Source organism: Patagioenas fasciata, chromosome 3 (genome assembly GCF_037038585.1).
Source record: "Patagioenas fasciata isolate bPatFas1 chromosome 3, bPatFas1.hap1, whole genome shotgun sequence".
NCBI lineage: Eukaryota > Metazoa > Chordata > Aves > Columbiformes > Columbidae > Patagioenas > Patagioenas fasciata.
The window spans coordinates 112,179,073-112,198,476 of NC_092522.1; the positions used below are offsets into that span (position 1 = coordinate 112,179,073).

The window sequence follows — 19,404 nt, forward strand, 5'->3', positions numbered from 1 at the left end:
AATGACAGATGAAATTTGTCACTATAAGAATAAATCAAAGTAAATAAGATTTTCATGTTTCTTAATATCACAGTAGTCAGGGAGAGATTTGTTTTCCTATAAAGTCTTTGCTGTTCTAATTACCTGCTGAAGATAGATACTGTCTAGAGTTAAACCCCAACTCTCCTAAGCAGTAAGGAAAGATGAGGCTCTGTACCTGTGTTGTTTGAGTCCTCCTGCTCTACGATGGGATGCTCATTCACTGGAAACTCAGTATTCCATCTCCACCCAGTGCAAGAGCATCGCTGAGGACAAACATACCCAAGTTTAAGGCACTGAGCTCTTGTGGAGAATGGAACCATGTCAGCAGATGATTTAATGAAGATAAAAGAGCGAGCCTGTTTCTGACCATCCACAGGACGTTTATCTACTCTTCTGTTTTTATGTATGTGCCTCACCTTCAGCAAAATGAGCTGGGTGTTTTCAAATGCAGGCAGATGCTAAAGAGACCCAAGTTTACTATTTTCTCTGTCTACAAAAGGGGACCAACAGTAGAGGTGTCAGACTGCTGATGAAGACAAGTTTTCGAGTAAGAGCGAGGGCTGGATGAAAAACTGTTGTAAGTCTTCATGCAATGTACTGTCTGGGTGGTCAACTGGTAAAAGGATTTAGATCTGTAACTACGATGATGTACACGCAAAAAATAATCTTAAAATAAACAATAAAAACCATATAGAGTAATCTCAGATTATTGCTACCAACGTGAAAGCAAAACTCAGGGTCAAATTGAATAATTCTATGCAAAGAGTACCTCAAGTGCTCAGTAACAGTTAAATTATCAAACTGAAAAACATTTTTATGCCATCAGATGAACCTTTAGTGTGTCTGCAACACTTGATACAAGGCATGGCTCTGCTCCTGAAAAAGATACAGAGCTAATTGAAAAGGATGACCAAAGGGTACAGAGAAATACCTAAGTATGCCAGGACTCAACAGGTGGGAAAAGAGAGATTTAGTTTTTCAATATTTTCTGATGTAAGGACATAAATTGAAACAAATGAAAAATGAAAACACATAAATAATGGATGTGGCTTTTCTAGGTGGGCATACAGATCAAGTCACACAACCTTGGAAGCGAGACAAGTCTCAAGGCTTTACTAAAAATGCATACTTTACTGTATTCTCTTCTACAAATAGTACAATTTAAGAAGCTGGAAATTTTTAAGTGGGAAATGTGGCAGCATGGTGGGCAAGGCTACAATAATAAATCCATTTTGAAGGTGGAACACTTCTAGTTTTGTGTTCAATCCCTTCCTTCAGAATCTCTCAGTCTATCATCAATCAGAAGGACAAACCAGCAAGGTGTTCGATGTTACTTGCTGTGTGTTGTGCAGTGAAATGTAACCCCAGAAAAATCCTTGCCTTGCCCCCCCCTTTCACTGACTTCAATTGCCGTGGTTGTTGTTCTCATGTTGCCCTGACCTTGATTTGTTCTTGTCTGAGCCTTCTTGTTCCGTACTCAGCTGCTGACAGACGAAAGCAGGTAAAATCTTCGGTTCCTGCACGGTCTGCTGTCATCATGTGCTTCTGCACAAGCAGCAGAGCCTTTGGGAGAAGAGCTGGCTGGGTGGGAACCCACCGTCGTTCTCAGGAGCAAATGGCCCAAGGTTTCACCTGGCACCCCCGTTTTATGGGTAACAGAGGCACAGCTACTGTCCGTGCTGTTTTGTGAAATCTGACCTTGCCCCATTTGCTGGGTTTTGAAGGGAAAGCAGTAGAGGTTAAAAAAAAAAGAACTTGAAAAACGATTGTGTTTTTGCAAATGTAGAAATTCTTACCCATGTGATTAAGGTATCCATATGCTATGGCCATTCTCAAAGCATCTTTTTACAGAGTAGGATGTCAAAAACAATGTACCACAGAAAGAATCATTATACAAGTAAATCTGAATCATATGTACCCTCCCCACTCATTGAATTGCACTTTTCAAAAAGGTTATAAATTCAATAGTGTCTACTCTGCATCTGTTGCACTGATGTAATATCTCCACTTACTATTTCCAGCAGTGAAGGAAATTGTGAGTTATGATGTTTCTTCCCTCATCTCTGGTTCTACTTATCCAAAGAAAGGTGATATATTTTGCTGCTTTGGTACATCCACCAGGCAGCAAAAAGCTCCTCAAAGATGCAAACACTTTCTCAGGCAAAAGAGGATTAATGGCACTAGGAAGTTCTGCTCCTCGAGACACAACTGAACTCTTCATTCACCCAGTTTTGGAAGCACAAGCATCTCCAGAGCATGGACTTGTTCGGGGTAAAAACCCCATCAGCTCATGCTTTATTCTGAACAGCTACCAGCTGCAAATCAAATGAATTGACAAAACTGAACTGTCTCAAGTGCCATTTCTGTTCTTTTGTGATGTTTTTTCAAAGTACTATTAATAACACCAAGATTAGTTTCTTAACCTTTTAAAAACAACAACAACAAAACAAACAACCAAAGCCCCCACAGAACCTCAAGACAAATCAAACACACCAACCCAACACACTAACATACACCAGTGCATCCTGGTCACTCCCAGACCCTCAATGTTATTCTACGCTACAGAAGATACCAGAAGACTGGCACTGGGATACACAAGTCCTTGTCATGTGCCTCTTCTTTCACTTTTATTTCTTTAAACTTTCTGTTATTTGGAACATATGCTAACATAAGCTGACCATTTTAGATGCATATAATAAAAAACTGTCCTTATAGATAAAAGTTCTGAATACAAAATAAATAGGAGTAGTCCTGGCTGCAAGGAAAACATTTATGATGGATTTGTAATGCCAGAAAAAGAGAAAATGGTCAGAAGATCAATAACACTCATCAGAGCTTTATCTACAGCTCAGCTCTGCAGTGACACTAAACACAAGCTTTTCATGATCCTGAATGAGAACGGTCAGAAAATCTAGCACTGAACTTACTGACCTGAGAACAAAACATGCAGAGAGACCAAAACGCTCCATTGTAAAGTACAGGAGTATCTTCTACAAGGTTTTCTCGCTGGAGGTTTTCCTTGTGTTTTGCTTGCATCTACTGATTTCCAGTTACGTTACCTTTTTTAAGTCTGTCCCCTCTTTAGTCTGCAATTCCAATATACTTTGCTTTACTAGTCTGAAGCTCTTGAGACTGTTAGCATCAGAGAACAGAATTAATGAAATATATCTGAATGATGGAAATTTGAACTTGATATCTATGTCAGATACACGGATGATAACCTTCCTTAAAACACATGGGCAGCTGGGACCAGTAAGCACAAAAATGAGATTAACAATCTGAAGAATTAAAGCACTGATAAAAAGAATCCTGCGTAAGTGTAACGTCTGAACAATTTTCACCGTCAGTAAAAGCTGATAAAACAAAGAAGATCCCAAGCCAAAGATAATGCTAGGAAGAGTCAGTTTTGGTTCCACAAATGTCATCTCCCATTTCTAAATCCTGAAGCCTAGGAAAGAACTCGGCAATACAAATTTCCAATTAAATAGCTACTTCAAGCTTTTAACCCACTCTTCTTCCTTCTTTATGATTTAAGATGACATTTAGGAAAAAGAAGGATTTTAGAAACTACTGTCTCAATAACACTCAGCTTGATACTATATTGCATAACAAAGTGTCTGGCTGTCCCAAGCAGCAGAAAGCTCTGATAAGAGTGTTATTACTGAAGCACAGAGCAACTGCACCCAAACTGGATCCCTCTGTTGCCAAATTTTGACTATTACCAGCGCTAATGCAATCCATCACCATTGTCCGTACTGTAGGCATGGTACAGCCAGCTAAATCACCTCTGAACTGCAATTACTGCACTATATTTTTCTTCTTCTTCTTCTCTTGGGTTTTGCTTCTTTTCAGGAAAGAAGGCTACGGTGGACCCAATACCTACAAGAAAGTTATTGAGATTACGAAGCCAGGTTCTTCACAGCATTCATGGTGGAAGGATGAGAGACAACTGGCAGAAGCTGCAACGAGACAGGTTCAAACAAGAGGATATTTGTAAAAAGCTTTTCATCACGGGTACAGTCAAGCAGGGTGACATCCCTCCTTGGAGGTTTTCAAGACCCAACGGAATACAGCCGTCAGCAACCTGCTCCAACATCAAAGGAACTCTGCCTTGAGGAGGAGGTTGGACCACATTACCTCTGCAGATTGCTTCAAACTTGTATCATCCTATTATCCTATTATGTATACTGTTTCTTCACAGTATTTAATCAAAATCAGATCTGGACACAAGATTAGGCAAAAGATTTATAGATTAATTTTAAGAATAAATTCCTATAAGCACACAGAACCATCAAAAGCTTCCAGTAATGCAATGTAATAAACAGTCCCCTTGTTAAAAACCCCTAGCAAAGAATCAGAAATTCTTTGCCTTATTTAGACAGAAAGGCATCTGGAAATAAACACACCTGTTTATTTTTTCAGAGCTCAGGAAAAGTATAATACTTTGAAAGTGCATTCACAAAAGGTATCAATGAATGCTTAGGATTTGAGATGAAGCTTCCCAGACTGCAGAGAAAAATAACTCAAAGACTAGAACAGTCTGCAAGTACAAAAAAGTCCAACTTGTCCTTATGAATAAACAACATTGAGGAGAGACAGGAAAAAAGATAAGAGCAGCTGAAGAAGGAAAATATTTGTCTTATCTATCGAATAGGACGAAAAAAAAAACCCTACACTAAATGCAAAATATTTTACTTATTGCAAACAAAAGCTGTGCTAACAACATTGCACAATACCAAATGTTAAGGTTTTGAAGTTTGCAGAAATTACTCTTCATGGTGTTTTTTTAATATATCTTTATAATTATTTTTTTACATTAGTTTTACATTATGACAAGAGTAAATTACTTACAGAAATTAAGACAAATGGTATATAACCAGCCAGCTTACTAATGTTTCATTTATGTGTCACAGAGTGTAACCATTTAACATTTTTCTCTGATTTGAAAAGCATTATTAGATTCAATGCTTTCCTAGTCATACAACAGAATGATACAGTCCACAACAATAATTTTTAAATGATTAGAAGTATATGGTAATTCACTATAATTGTGCTGTTCGTATTTTCAACAAAACATAGGTAATAACTAACTTTCTTACTTCACTAGAATGACAATTTCTCCCTTTTGTGTAAGATCTCCAGAAAAACAAAGGCAGACAAATGAAGAATTCCAGCATTTTTAGATCCAATGCTGAATAGCCTGGAGGGCAGTAGTAAAAGTCCTGAGTGCAGGATGAGTCCCTCGATAGGACATCAAGAGGGACCCGGCCTCTGCGTTGAACCCGGCTTCTCTAAGTTGTTTTGCTACTTCCTCCACGTCCCAACCTCCTTCTCCCTGGTCAGCCAGCAAGTGCTCAATAAGGCGAGGGTAGAAGGCAGTAGATACGCACTTCACCACTAACTTGGCGTCGAGGAGCAAGGAAAGTATCTCAGCGTCACAACTTGAATCATCAACCTATGAAGAAAGAAAAATCCAAAGTAATTAAAAATTAATTACCAGATACACCCATGTACTAAAACACGTCATGACTGTTCCAGCTGCACAGTGTGATCGTGAAAGATAGATAAGAATTCTATATGGATTAACAGGGATATACACTTTGCAAATGACAGAATATTTAAAAGTATGCCTTTAACAGTCTCTATCACATTAATATAAACACTTGACCTGCAAGAAGTTAAGGAATAAAGATGCTCAACAACCGGCCTAGGATTACACGAACAACTTTACAGACTTTTCACAGGTTCTCAACCCCAGTACAGGTGAAACTATTCACCAAATAGCTCTTTTTATTGCCTTCAATTTAGAATTAATAACACATGATCATCACTTTCAATTTACTATTTTCACTTCCTTTGGAACATCAGAAGCTTTCTAGAAAAACAGAATGGTTTTACCACCTTAATAAGGAAGAGAACTTGCTGTTTCGTTCTTATGCTACTTCTCCCATTGCTTCATTTAGTTATTTATATTTTTCTTTCCACTGAAAGCTTAAAAGTAAACTTGATTCCCTCCAAGTCTTCAACATTTTCAGACTTAGTTACATAAACTTCTTATGGTTTACAAATCTAATGCAATAGTGCATAGCAGTTCTAGGTCCAGTTAATTACTGACATGTTTTCTTGTTGAAGACAGGTTGATGATTAAACAAAATTCCTGGTGTTGGCATCTTGTAGCATACCATGCAACATAATAAGCCATTACCCAAAGAGCTCTCATCTTTTCTGAAACAGGAGGCTGGAGGGATATTCTGCCCCACTGCTGAGCTCCCTGCGGTCTGTTCTTCACCTGTGTGTAGGATGCAACTTTACACAGGGCTTCAGTGTTTGATTTTAATGAACATAAAACACAAACAGTAATTACAGTCACGAGAATAGCAGCAGATGGGAGGGCTGATTTAAATGAGTTTTTAAGGCTATTAGACTTGGCTTATGGTGACCAAAAACTTGCAGAATAGACAGTGGTCTCAGCTGTATGAAAAGCATTGACAGGGTCTGGTTGCCATCTTGTGTCTCCATCCAGTTACCTGGAGACAATTGCATTGCAACAGTTTCCTGTTTCTGACCGGGTCTTCAGACAGACTTGAAGTCAGAAAATGGGAAATGTTAATCAATTTAGACCTACTGGACTATTTGAGCTTAAGGATGAGCTCTCGGACAGCAACCAGATTGAACAGCTCTGCTGATCTCAGCTGAGACAAACCAGCAGCGCAGTCAAGGACTGGATCGAGAGCTGTTTAGGACTCCACAGCTTTAAGCTAATGCCCTGAATTCCACCAAAAAGCTTATCGGAGGGTCCAACCAGTCTCAGCACACTGGTCTCTGTGTGCTGCTGGGGTGCAGATCCACATAATGAGCAGCCCACAGCCTTTTGTAAGCACACGAGCTTGCAGATGGTCCCAAGTGCAGGCATCATGCTGAGCATGTAGCAGCAATCTAAGCATCAGTGTGATAAAAGAAAGATAATTGCAAAGGACCATGGCAGCAAGGAAAGGTGGAGGAGGGGGGGATAATCTCACCAGGGGCTGATGGCAGAAACTTGCATCTGCTCAACCTTGACCTGACTGGGCTGAGCAACAGCCCAGGTCTGAGTTTTGAGGGGTGAAGCTGTTGGACCCAGGACCTGGCTGACAGTACAAATTCCTCCTGCTGCCTCTGCCCAGCCTACCCATCCTGTCAAAGGTACAGCTAGATAGTATACATGGGTCAGAGCTGTCTTTGAATGAGCAAACAGTCACACGAGCAATGCTGTGACAGGTAACTCTAAAGCAGAGGACATAGAGGCAGGTTACAGATAATACTGATCAAAAAAGGGGAAATTAATGGCTGAACCTGGTCTGTTCCTAGGCAAGTTCTAGAGTTACTTGGAAGCACAGATAAACACAATAAAAAAGAAATAAAAGAGAGAGAGGAATTCATCTTTGAATGAGTGCCCAACACCATGCACGATTTTGAGGTCTAATGTTCAAAAAAGATGAGTCAAACAAGTTTCCTCAATGACCTTAATTAAGATAGCTTATACACTGAGCAGTGATGCTTAGATGCTTAGATAAAGCAAAAAAAAAAGCCTGAAATAATATAAATACACACAGCATATACACCACAGAGTATAATATGGTGTCTGTGCAAGAAATGACTAAGCAAAACTACGACTCCTCAGTCTAGAAAAGAAGCAGCTTAGAGGGTATAGAGCACATAACAACACTGAGATTTATGACCACATCATTGTGCAAAACCTGTTGGACTTCAGGCTAAATGATACATCTATGGAATCTGCATGTTACTGACTGATACAGGAATTGATTAAACACATTGTCTCATTTAAAGAAAAGGAATCACGAGCATCAAAGGAACCTAGTAGGATCAGATTCAGAGTAAGTGAAAGGAAATAGTTGGGTTTGTTTACACTGTTGAACTCTTTGGCAAATGATACTGCAGAACATAAAAGCTTGTCCAAGTTTAAGGAAAAATAGGATGAAACTGAGGAATAAAACCACTGGCAGTTACTCAGTACACAAATACAGCTGGAAACACCTGGAAGTTAGGAGAGTAGGATTTCAGAAAAAGAGCCTATACATTTGCCCTATTCTTACTCTTTGCTAAACTTGTAACTCTCCCCTCTGTTGGAGCCAGGATACTGTTCCAATGGACCTCAAAATGTTACCTCTTAAAAAATATTAATTCAAAACAACCTTAAGGGTTATTTTTGTCAATTATTTAAATCATATTTGAAATGTTTTAATTAGCACAGATTGGCTGCAATCATATGTTTTTAGCACGCATACCAAATATTAGGCTATACTAGACAGGCTCTCTAAATTGCACTATAGCTTCTTTCTTAATAAATAAATAAGTAAGTAAGCAAATAAATAAATAAATAAAATCAGTCTTTCGACAAGTTTTGTAAAAAACAAAACAAAACAAAGAGTAAAACCCAATTAAGGCAATTACTGAAAAGCACCCTTACCATCACAGTGTTAAAAAGCTGCTGCTTCTGGGCCAACAGCAAAGGTGGGATCTTATTAACAAGTCACTTCTGATGTGCCTGCACACACAGAGCCCTGACTATCCCAAGATTCGAAATAAGTCTTAAAACCGTGGTTCCAGCAAAGTTTACAGCTGATCCCAGAAACACTGTTTCAGTGATATGGGATGCAGCTGACTGCAGTTTAAGCAAGTCTCAGAGGTGCAGGTATCTTCTGCACAACAGAATATACAACCACTTTCCATACTGTGCAAACATGTGAATACACTATAAACCACATTCATGATAAACTGAGAGTATATACGATGGAGAAAAATCATCATGCCTATCTAGACTCTCATGCTGAGGGTGCTAAATTTTTAATTAGTGTAAAATCTGTTACTTCTGGAAGCTTAAATGGGCAAATCCTTTTCATATTTATCTCTCCTTCAGTAGGATTTGACAGTGCAGATTTAGCACGGTGCTCACACACAATGCAGATGTGTACACTTAAAAGAACTAATGAGGATAGTTATGCTAAGAAGAGGAAATCCTGACTTTTTTTCCTCGACTTACATACCTACTTAGGCATTGGCTGAAATCTACATTCAAGATGTAGGTATTCAAGCGGTGTCTCTGATGACTAGCTCTCTCCTTTAGACTATGATAATCAATACCTTTCCCTGCTAGGGACATGCATATTCATCTGCAAAGCGAGAGAGAACAGAAACAGAATCACAACAGGTGCACCCATCATTTCCACTGAAGCAGTGCTACAGCACTCTGCTTCAAACAGGGCTTGTACATTTTATCAAATGTCTCTTTAACGCAGGATTTATAAATGGATCTGCATCTAAAGAAGGAAAACCACAGCTCAGCAAGGTTTCCATCAACAGAACTAAGGACCCACTTGTGCTCTGTCTCCACGAGTCTTAAACTCTTTTGGCACATCTTCAGCAGGATGGGGAGGAACCCTATCCCAGATCACCAAGTGCTGCTCTCAGAGAGGCTGTGGGATTCCAGCTGTTCCTCTAACAGCCCAGCAAATGATCCGAACACAGAGCAGTTGCACAACCTGTACTCCCCCCTCCGCTGACTGCTGTATTTCTGAATCAGAATGGCAGTTTGTGTCTTAACGCTGAACTTGGTGCTGGCAGTGCATAATCAGCAAGGGTTAAGCACGCTTGCCTGGGGCTTTGCCAATAGCACATTAATTTTAGGAATGGTAAATGTGCTCAGGCTGGAGGTGCTCAGCTCTCCCGCAGCAGCGGGTCCCCTGGGGAAGCAGAGACAGGGAGCCTGCAACTTTTAAGAAAGGTTGTGTGTGAAAAAGGTGGGTGAATACCGGCTCTGCCACAGGTGGCACCTCTGCTGATGTACTCAGAAGAGGAACTTGAAACATCTAGAAGGCTTTACTAATAAATCACTGAGGCCTCCACAAATTCTTGCAACCACAAATGCAAGAATTTTGTGGATCCGCTCTCTGAGACCAAGGACACAACTTATATCTGCATCCAGTGTTTTCTGTGGTTGCTAACACAGTGTACATGGACAATGGAGCTATATTTGCTATGATGTCCTGTATCTATAACGGGGGGGGGGAGGGGTGTGGAATTCTCTCCTGTAACGAGAATTTCAGATAAGCAAGAGAAGGTGGTATCGTTTGCCTCACTAAGGGGCAAGTCAGGGTCTGCACAATTCCTTGTCAAAGTTGTTTGTGCAAGGTGTTCAGAGGTTCTGGTATTAGCAATAGGCAATATTTCATCCCTAAGTTATGCATTATAAAACACATGCATTATGAAATATGGACAATAACAGAAAGATAAGAGCTGCTGCTCATCTAGCAGCAGCAAAGAACTGAACCTGCTATTTCCCAGAGTATTAGGTCTCCACTACTACTGAAGATAAAAATGCTTTCCATTTTATTGCTGAACGGAGTCTATAGCTATAGGACAAACAAAGAGAGAAGAAAACAAAGAGAAATTAAAATCCCTAGAAAACTAAGCTGGAGAGAGAGATTTTACCATAATCACTTCTAGTTTAAACACATATAATTTAACAAGGTATCTTTTAAAAGGTAAGTCACAACAAGTGAATAGCCATAAACAGCACAAGACATTGTGTTATTTCACACATTCTTTATGATTTTCCATATTACATTTTTCATAAATCATGTCGTAAAGGTAATCTCAGTACTTCACTATTGAAAGTACAGTATGCAAACTGAGCTAAGGTATTATTTCAGATTAACTAAAAGTATTTCCTAGTTCTACTTTCTATTAGAGCCTTGGTTGCAGAATTATATGCACTGTTTATAATAACTCCCATTTATTAGTTATTTTAACAGTGTAACTACCAACAGGTAACAGAATATGGTTCTGTCAGAAGTATAAAAATCAGTCTTACCCTTTGAAACCAAGGAACAGACAACACTGAAACCTTCTCAAAAATCATCTGACTCTTAAGGGCAAAGTCTGGGCCCTATTGGCAGTAACATGCTTATTTAAGTAAACTGATTTTTAAAATTATTCACACACCACAGAATGGAGAGGAAGAATAGTTATTTCTGTTATCCAGAAAAGACAAGTGGCAGTTTCTAAAAAGATACACAATAAAAAGAGAGGTCTGCAATTTCAAAAAAAGCTTACACAAAATCTTGGTTGTTTTATTACAGGCAAAAGCTATACAATTCCTAGTATCAGCATTTCAGCATCATCCTTAACTGTAAACATCCATAAAGCTGTCAGCAACACAGAACAAATGGCTAACTAATACATCGTATCAGCAAGCAAGTGCTGTATTTTTCTCACAGCCACGGTTGTGAGCTGTGTTAGCACTATGTCAGGGAATCAATAGCTATGACTTCCCTTTGCCAGATGTTATTTGTCCTTTTCCTGTTTGATGTAAGCAGAAATGGGCTTCCTATGAAAATTCATTAAGAATACACCAAAATCATCAACAGTCTGAACATTGTTTTTAAAAAGCAAATAATACACATATAAAATTATACTGAACAAACATTGACATAGCTAAGCAATAAATGCACTTTGAAGTACCACACGAACTAATGTAATTATAACAGATGCGTACAAAGCAAGGAGTAACAGCTAGTTTTCTAAACAATATAACAGCTTTAAAATTTAGCATGTCACACTTTTGTACTTGTTACTTTTCTAATACTGGCAGTCACATGTCACATTCAAGGTACTGGATAAACTCTATGCCTAACGTACAGAAGTCAACAGTTAAATTTTCATTGGCTTAAGATGAAACGTTAGATGAAAGCTAAATGCTTTGAAAATTCTAGACTATGCAGCACTCTTACAGAACTACATGCTCAAATGATTACTGAATTTAGAAGGAAAAATTAGAAACAGCATATCAAGCTGCCTCCTGCATAAGCGCCCAAAAAGAGTATTATTTTAGGCATGCGCAGGTGTACAAAGTGCTTTATATTAGTAAGAAGATAATACGGTTCCTGGCCCTAAAACTTCAAGATAATGTTATCAACCTAAGAGTGTAGAAAATGGAAAGCTGTAGCACACCAGAAAGAAAAGGGCAGTTAAGAGAGCAATACAATTAGCAGCTATTCAGAAAGTGCTACTGCACAGCATTGTGCCTTAAAAACAGTTAAATAAAATGTACTCGGACATGAATTCCTGCTGGCAAGCTTCAGAGCTAGTCACACAGCAGCTTTCATCTGTTAACAAAAAAGTCAATTTTAAAAGGTTAACAAAAACATATAGATGAGAAAGTGCATGCATATATCAGATCCCCGACTGCTTTCCTATGAGATCATCTTGTTGAAAAACAGTTACAAAAAACCCTTGCTTTGCAGACACCACATCTAAAATTGCAAGGGGCAAAAGAAAACTATGAATATACTAAAGACAATCTACTATTGTTTTGGTGGCTAATAGTCATAAAATTACATTTTGTGGAAAATTTAAAACATTTGTGGTTTATTTGTACAAGGAAAAGGGAATAGGAACACCTTCATAAAAATCTGTGGTTCTTTGCTTAAAATGCCAAACTCAACCAGGAAATGCTCCAAATTCATAGTGGATGCTAACTATGACATTGGAATTTTGATATAAGCAGGTATGTATGATAGACCAATTTTGATACAAGCATGTATGTACTAGATACCATATGCCCTGCTGCCTTCCATGCAACCATTTTAAATGTTCATAGAGAACAGGTTAAAAAAGCTGATGCTTCTTCATCCATTTTGGTAACTAAGCCCTTCTGAAGGAAAATCAGCAACATCTCAGGTGGAGCCTCTGCTTCTGGATCTATTGTTCCTCTGACTGGTCTCCACTGACGTGTTCTGGAGTCCTCCTGACAGGGAAGGAGACAAATCCTTCCTCGAGCCACCCAACAGATGCAAAAAGAGAAAGCTTCTGGAATACAATGTGCAGCGTAAGAAGGAAAGACACAGCACACGAGGAGGAATAAGCGAGGATGAGAAACATAGGGGAAGAGTGGGATGCACAACATCTTTCCTAGGGAATTGAGGATGGTGTGAAAGCACGTGGTAGGATTGTACTGTTTGCTGCAACCCAGGAATCCAGCAGGGGGATTGGACTAGATGATCTTTAGAGGTCCCTTCCAATCCCAAACATACTCTGATACTGTAATCTGAAAAATTTGTTGCAATTAATATAACTAGAGCAGAGGGCCTGCCCTAGGAAGCTCCTGCAGAAATGGGGCAATGTTTGCTTACTTCATGTGTCACAGAAAAAAAGTTATACTTTTAATCTGAATTCCCACAGATCACATTTTTAATGCTTCTGTGTTTTGGCGATGCTTATTTTAAAAAGATACACAGTTCAGTTACTGTTTCCATACGGGTAGTTTCATTTTGAAGTAGCACCCAGGAAATTTACCATCAATTATTATTTTTTATTGTAATACAGAACCAAGAGCTCCCTAAAATATGGTTCAGAACTTTGAAATATTACATATGTGGTTTTCCTACCTAAATATTACAATTCTGGAAATGTGCAATGCAATTCATTCAGCCAGATGAGAAAGCCATTCCCTTTCATATAAACGTCTGAGACAATAGCTCCCTTCTCTTTTGTGGTAGAGTGCTAAATCGTAGACCACAGCTCACAAAAATCCAAGAAACTCAGGTTGTATGTGTTCAATGAAGAGCTTTAAGAAGTTTAAAAGCCAGCTCAGTTTTTAGAAAAATGGATAAAAGATAATATAATGCTTTTGTCTAGGAGACTAGCTTTTATCTTTTTAGGTGTTCCTTCTTAACTGAAAAGCAAATACTTGGGAAAAAAAAGAGTAATGGAACTTTATGTAACAATTGAAAAATATAAAGTAATCTCTTGTCTAAAGAAAAAAAAGACAGTATTTATTTTTTCTCCAGAAACTTTGCTGCAGTATCGAATAAAACCTGTTTAGAATTCCATGAAAGTTCCCAAACACACCACCTTGCATTTTAACCATTCTACAACAAAACCAGTGATGTAACAGCTCTCCACGTGCCAAGTTTGTTAGAACCAAGCTAACTCATTTGTTGTACTATTATCACCAAAAAAACCCCCCAAAGTGCTAGAATATGAACACAGCGATAACACTCTACTCTATATAACAGAATAGTTCCTGTTCCACCACACTGACTTAAAATAGCATACTAGATAATTCAATGGAAGTGCTGTGAGTTTTAATCACCTTAAGCAGATATAAAAGATCTTACTAGCCCTGTGTTACTGCTCACTGCGGACACAATAGCTGTGGAAAATCTTAATAATGATAAGTCTCAATAGTCTCTGCTTACTATATGAAGATAAAAGAGCTAATGTATTACCTCAAATTCTGAAAGGTGGTTAATTCAACAGCTCATACCTTAGCAACAGCTGTAATCTGCTCCAGTGCCACAGCATGAAGATCTTGATCTTTGCTTTCTACCAGCAGTTTCAGGGATGGCAGCAGGAGGGACTGGTTAAGCAGCAGCAAACATAATTCTTTTATACACTGAAAATAAAAGTAAACTAACTCAATGCGATCTCTGGAGATATTAACATCATCATTACCACTAAAATTAATGAAAATTCTATGTGAAATGCAATATGAAAATCAAACTTTTAAAGCAATGAACTCCCTGTTGGAAATAAGTCTGAAAACTTGAAAGTGCAAATTTAAAAAAAAATGTGGAATACAGGGTTGTAAGTGCAACATTTGTTACATTAGGACAAGGCAGGTACTGAATCACCATTACAACCTGGAGTGTTACTGAAAGAACAACAGAGCAATCACAGCTCTCTGTGGGACTAATATATCTGTGCTTACTGAAATATGGCAAAGCACAGGAAGAAACTTAAAAGACACCTGTGACATTTCTGTAACTCAATTACACAATTATACTAAGTTGAACAAAATAAAGAACAAATAACAGTACATATCAGAGCTCAGCACTATAAAGCTCTGTCACAAAATCTTTTCAAATTTTATACACAACTAAAGCTTAGCAAATTAATTTTCCATACAGCACAAATTTAACATCATAAATCATCTGCAAGAAGAAACTAGGCAGTGAAATACCTTTAAAACAAACAACAAACCTACTGTGCATTTCCAAAACTTTTCTATTTATTTTTAACAAAGGCTAAGGTAATCTCCTACATGTAACCTGTGGTTTTGTTTTTCCCCCAACATTGCAGTGATTTATTCTTTGATACATCAAAAAGTATTTCAACTAACAAGTTACATTATAAATCAAATTATAACTTCCCTTCTCCCTTTTTTGTCATTGTCAAGAATTTTGGTCATTTGCCACAACCACCTCTCAATGAGCACCAGAGATGTCCCACATTCCAGGACAACTTACACCAAGTGCTCTGAGTATGTATGACAGTCACCCTGAAAATAGTACCCAACTCTTTGAGGGTCTCTCTGTTTCACTCCAACATTTAAAGAGCAATTGTGGAAGGATCTCATCAGCTATTTATTATGTTGGGAGAATAGAAGTCCTATGCATTTTTTACATCTTTTACACTTTAATGACACGTGTAGCAATTTGATGACCATAATGCAACTGTACTTTTAGCAGCACCACAGTCTTAGTAGCTGTGAGCCTAAAAGCTTTAAATTATTTGGAGACAAAGAGATATTAAATGCTTCAATTGTAACACACTGCAGGGACACCTGGCCTTGCCCAGCACAGAGAACAGTCTGGCTACACGTTGTTCAATCTCTTCTAAATTTATGCCTTCAAGAAACACTACCTGGAAGGACAAATTCTGTCAGACTGAGCACTGAATCACTGAGGCAAGGCTTGTTTTCTTAACCAGACTTGTTCTTCTCCACTTGCATTCTGTTCTGCTACTGATGATGTGTTAAGTGAAGGATAGGATATAGGACAGGGGTGCCAAACTCATTTTCACCAGGGGCTACATCAGCCTTGTAGGCCGAATGTAATTTTAAGACTGTATAACTGTAACTGCTCCTACATTTACACAGTCCTAAAATTACATTCGACCATTTGAAGGCAACAGCGAGGCTGACGTGCCACCCCCCGCCCCGTGAAAATGAGTTTGACACCCCTGATATAGGATCAAGGAATAAGAAAATTCAATAAATACGTTAAGCTTTGTCTGATCAGTCATATACTTATTAAACCTCTGATAATTTCATATTTCATTGTATTTCTTTTGAGCAGTAGTGTGCCTGCCATACCAGCAAACTTACCAAATGCAAAGTTAGAGATTCACACTACCTGTCTCCTTTTCTTGAAAAGGTGTATCCATGGCAATAAATGTGGCTTATGTTCAGAAAAAAATAAATTTTGAGAGCCATAAAATACACAACCCGAACAAAACAGCAGTTTTACCGTGCTTGCTTTTTCTGTCCAAAAGCCTCTCAAAACTAAACGGAGCAGCTGTGCCATGAGAAATAATCCATAACTATAAAAAGGCTCTCTAAAAGAACCTCAGAACATAGTTTGGGGTTTTTGAGAGGAAGAAGAGGAAACTAAGCAAATTGTAAAATGTAACTAGGTACTGCACATCTTTAAAGCAACAGGGCAGGGAGAGAAGAGATGCAGATGTTGAATCCAAGTTTGCTGACTCAATGAGATGCTTTAAAATAAAAAAAAAATTATCTCTCAGCAAGCAAATGCAGTAATACAGATATTAACACTGCTATTTTCAAAGCAATAACATTTAACTCAGATAATATGCCAGCATTTTGTTTTCTTCTTAGATGCTTCTCAATTACACTCTAGCACTGGTTACACATTCTAATGAGACGTGTTCTAACACAATCTGCTTTGTTCATCACAGAGGCATAAAGGCCTTTATGTAAGAAAACAGCCTTCGTTATCCAATTAACTTCTGTTTATCTTATACTAGCATATTTTGAAGCTAAATTTCATTAGATTTCAGGTAGGTACCAGTCAGATGACTTGATTAACTTTGTGCTCGATTATACCATGACTAGCAGACGTATCCACTCTTACCTACAAAACACATTCCAACAATTAATTTTACTTACTGTCAAAATATCATATCTTAGGTTAAAAAAATGAAATAGTATAAATTAAACTTAACTGGTTCTTGTTATGCCTTTGTAAATCAAGTCAGTTTTATTAGCTTCTGTTCCATCTAAAAATATCTGCAGAATAAAATCAATCACTCTGATAAGCAAATACACTGCACTCCCTCAGGCTTCTACTTCAAGGTATTTTCACTGTGTACTAATTTTTGCAGGTTGCCTCTTTTGTCTCTCATTTTTCAGTGTCCTCTTAAAATGCAGCTATCCTAACGTGGTATTTTATTTTAATGCCAGTCTTACCAGTGGTTTATGGAGAAAGGTACTTCTTATCTACTGTTCTTCACTTGATACCTCTTATAAGACTGCACTGCTTCTGTTTTCCTCGTACACTGATGATATTGACTTTTGCTTATCAGCATGTCATGAATCATGTTGTTGCAACAAAAAGCCGAAGTGTTAAATATCTTTTTTGCTTCTATTCTTATTAAAACATCTCAGGCAAATGAGACAGTTGACAATAGTAATGGGTGAGACTTCAGTATTGTAAATTCAGTCTAAAAAAAAAATAACACGTGTTTCTGGGGCTGAAAAATTCACCCCAAAATGCATAAAGAAACGATAATTTAAGGTAAGAGACACCATGCTTGATAATGAAACACGTAACAGAAGACTGGAAAAGAGCAATGCAGTCTGTCTTTCAGAGGCGGAAGAAAGCAGGCACTCGAGGAGAAAAGTATTATGGACCTATCAACACTCCCAGTCCATGAAAAGCATCAAAACATACAATGAAAAAAACAAAAACATTGTACAGAAACACGTTCCTGCACCAGGTTCTGTAGTTTAGGAAAAGGCCATCATTATGACATATTTTAAGTTTAGCAACACTCAAAAAATGTGACATGAAACACCGTTCTCTGCACCAGGGAAATAAGGTATAGAATAGTGTGGTCCAACTTGCAAATCCCTGGAGTGGCCTCCATCGCTTTTTCCACAGGAGAGCTTGTCAAGCACAGGCTGTAAAAATACCAAAAAACACCTCCTCGTACATCTGCCACAAATAACTGCACTGCTGCCCTGGAGAGCAGCTGGAAATCCAGCCCTGGGCTGCAGGGCATCGCTCCCAGCGCTGCTCTCAGCAGCACAAGTGCCTTTCAGTCTGCAAGAAGCACCTGGAAGCATTTCAGTGTCTGTCTGCAGCGTGAGGCTGTGCTTCGAGGGGAATGATGGTACCTTGAGAGGGACAAGGGAAGTCCTAAATCAAAATCTGGAACACCATGATTTAGCTGAAACCCTTGTAAGATAACCCTAGTCACCGATCTATGCAGCCATCACTGTAAGACCAGTGAGGCATATGAAATGGATTTCATAGGAGTCTGTTCTGGGTCCAGTATTATTCAGTATTTTCAAGGCTAGTTTTAAGGGCTGCATAATAGTTCAAACAGTATTGTGTCTGGAGAGGCTGCAAGCAAACCAAAGGGCAGCATTTATATTCAAAATTACCTGAACAAAGTGATCAGAGACAACTGCGAACAAAGAAAAACATACAATGTGTACTCATATGTAAAAAACAGGAACAACGACTTAAAAATGGAAAAAGGAGTGCAAGCAGTGCAGCTGTCAGTTCAAACACGTGTGCTTTCCAAGCAAATAAGACAATGCTTACTTCAACTAACACAAATATTAAAGCTATGCAACTCCTCAAAAGACAGTAAAAAAAGTACTTGGTTATAAAAAAAGTAGAAAGGCCAACAGGAGGTAAAATAAAGAGAGAAACCTTTATCATTAAATCGAAAGAAACACTTTTCCTAACTTCTAGACCATCATGACTTGCAGCTAAACTGTTTTTTCCATCACAATCTTTGGACTTCAGAACGGTAAATGTTATTCATGGCGATAAACTGATCTCTCAGATTTTAGAACTCTGTCATTCTAGGTCTGTCTTCTTAATCAGTGTATTTATTGAAACGTGAAGTAATCTAAACAGGTTAATTATCAGTAATCAGATTTTCATCTTATTCAGACACACGATCTCAACTCTCCAATTTGTGCACTAAGTACTGCAGCTGTGCATACAAATAAGTTACTTTGAATTTATCCATGTCATTCCCCTCTCTTCTCAAATGGAGATTTAAGGCAATACAGCTTGTCTTTGTAGGTAACCGTACACCTACACATTTTAGTGCAACATGTATTGCTGCCCAGCATTCTCATAATAAAAAAAGTTATTTTACATTGGTAAAGCTATTTTATGCTTGAGGATCAGAGCACCTTCATGTTGTATCTGTATATTCACACCTATACAGAGGGCTCTTCCAACCTCCTGTACCATTAAAAAAGGCAGGTACCTTCAAGCAAAGCTGCTAACCAAGACCAAAATTGTGTATAAATAAGGACTTGTTACAGAATATAAG

The 19,404-nt window shown here is 38.2% G+C and overlaps 1 protein-coding gene across 3 annotated transcripts in view; it reads right to left on the reverse strand.

The window, feature by feature from the left end:
- Window positions 1–4,412: 4,412 nt before the first annotated feature.
- The window catches only part of NBAS (NBAS subunit of NRZ tethering complex), a 185,089-nt gene continuing 170,097 nt past the window's right edge, over window positions 4,413–19,404 (reverse strand). For 2 of the 3 annotated variants that reach the window (XM_071807074.1, XM_065834472.2), the window contains 2 exons: window positions 14,348–14,476; window positions 4,413–5,476 (listed from right to left, as the gene is read on the reverse strand). In XM_071807074.1, the coding sequence (XP_071663175.1) occupies window positions 5,201–5,476; window positions 14,348–14,476 (405 nt within the window). In that variant the 3' untranslated portion in view covers window positions 4,413–5,200. Of the gene's footprint in view, window positions 5,477–10,409; window positions 10,431–14,347; window positions 14,477–19,404 lie in introns of those variants that run through there. The other variant, XM_071807075.1, reaches the window with a different exon arrangement.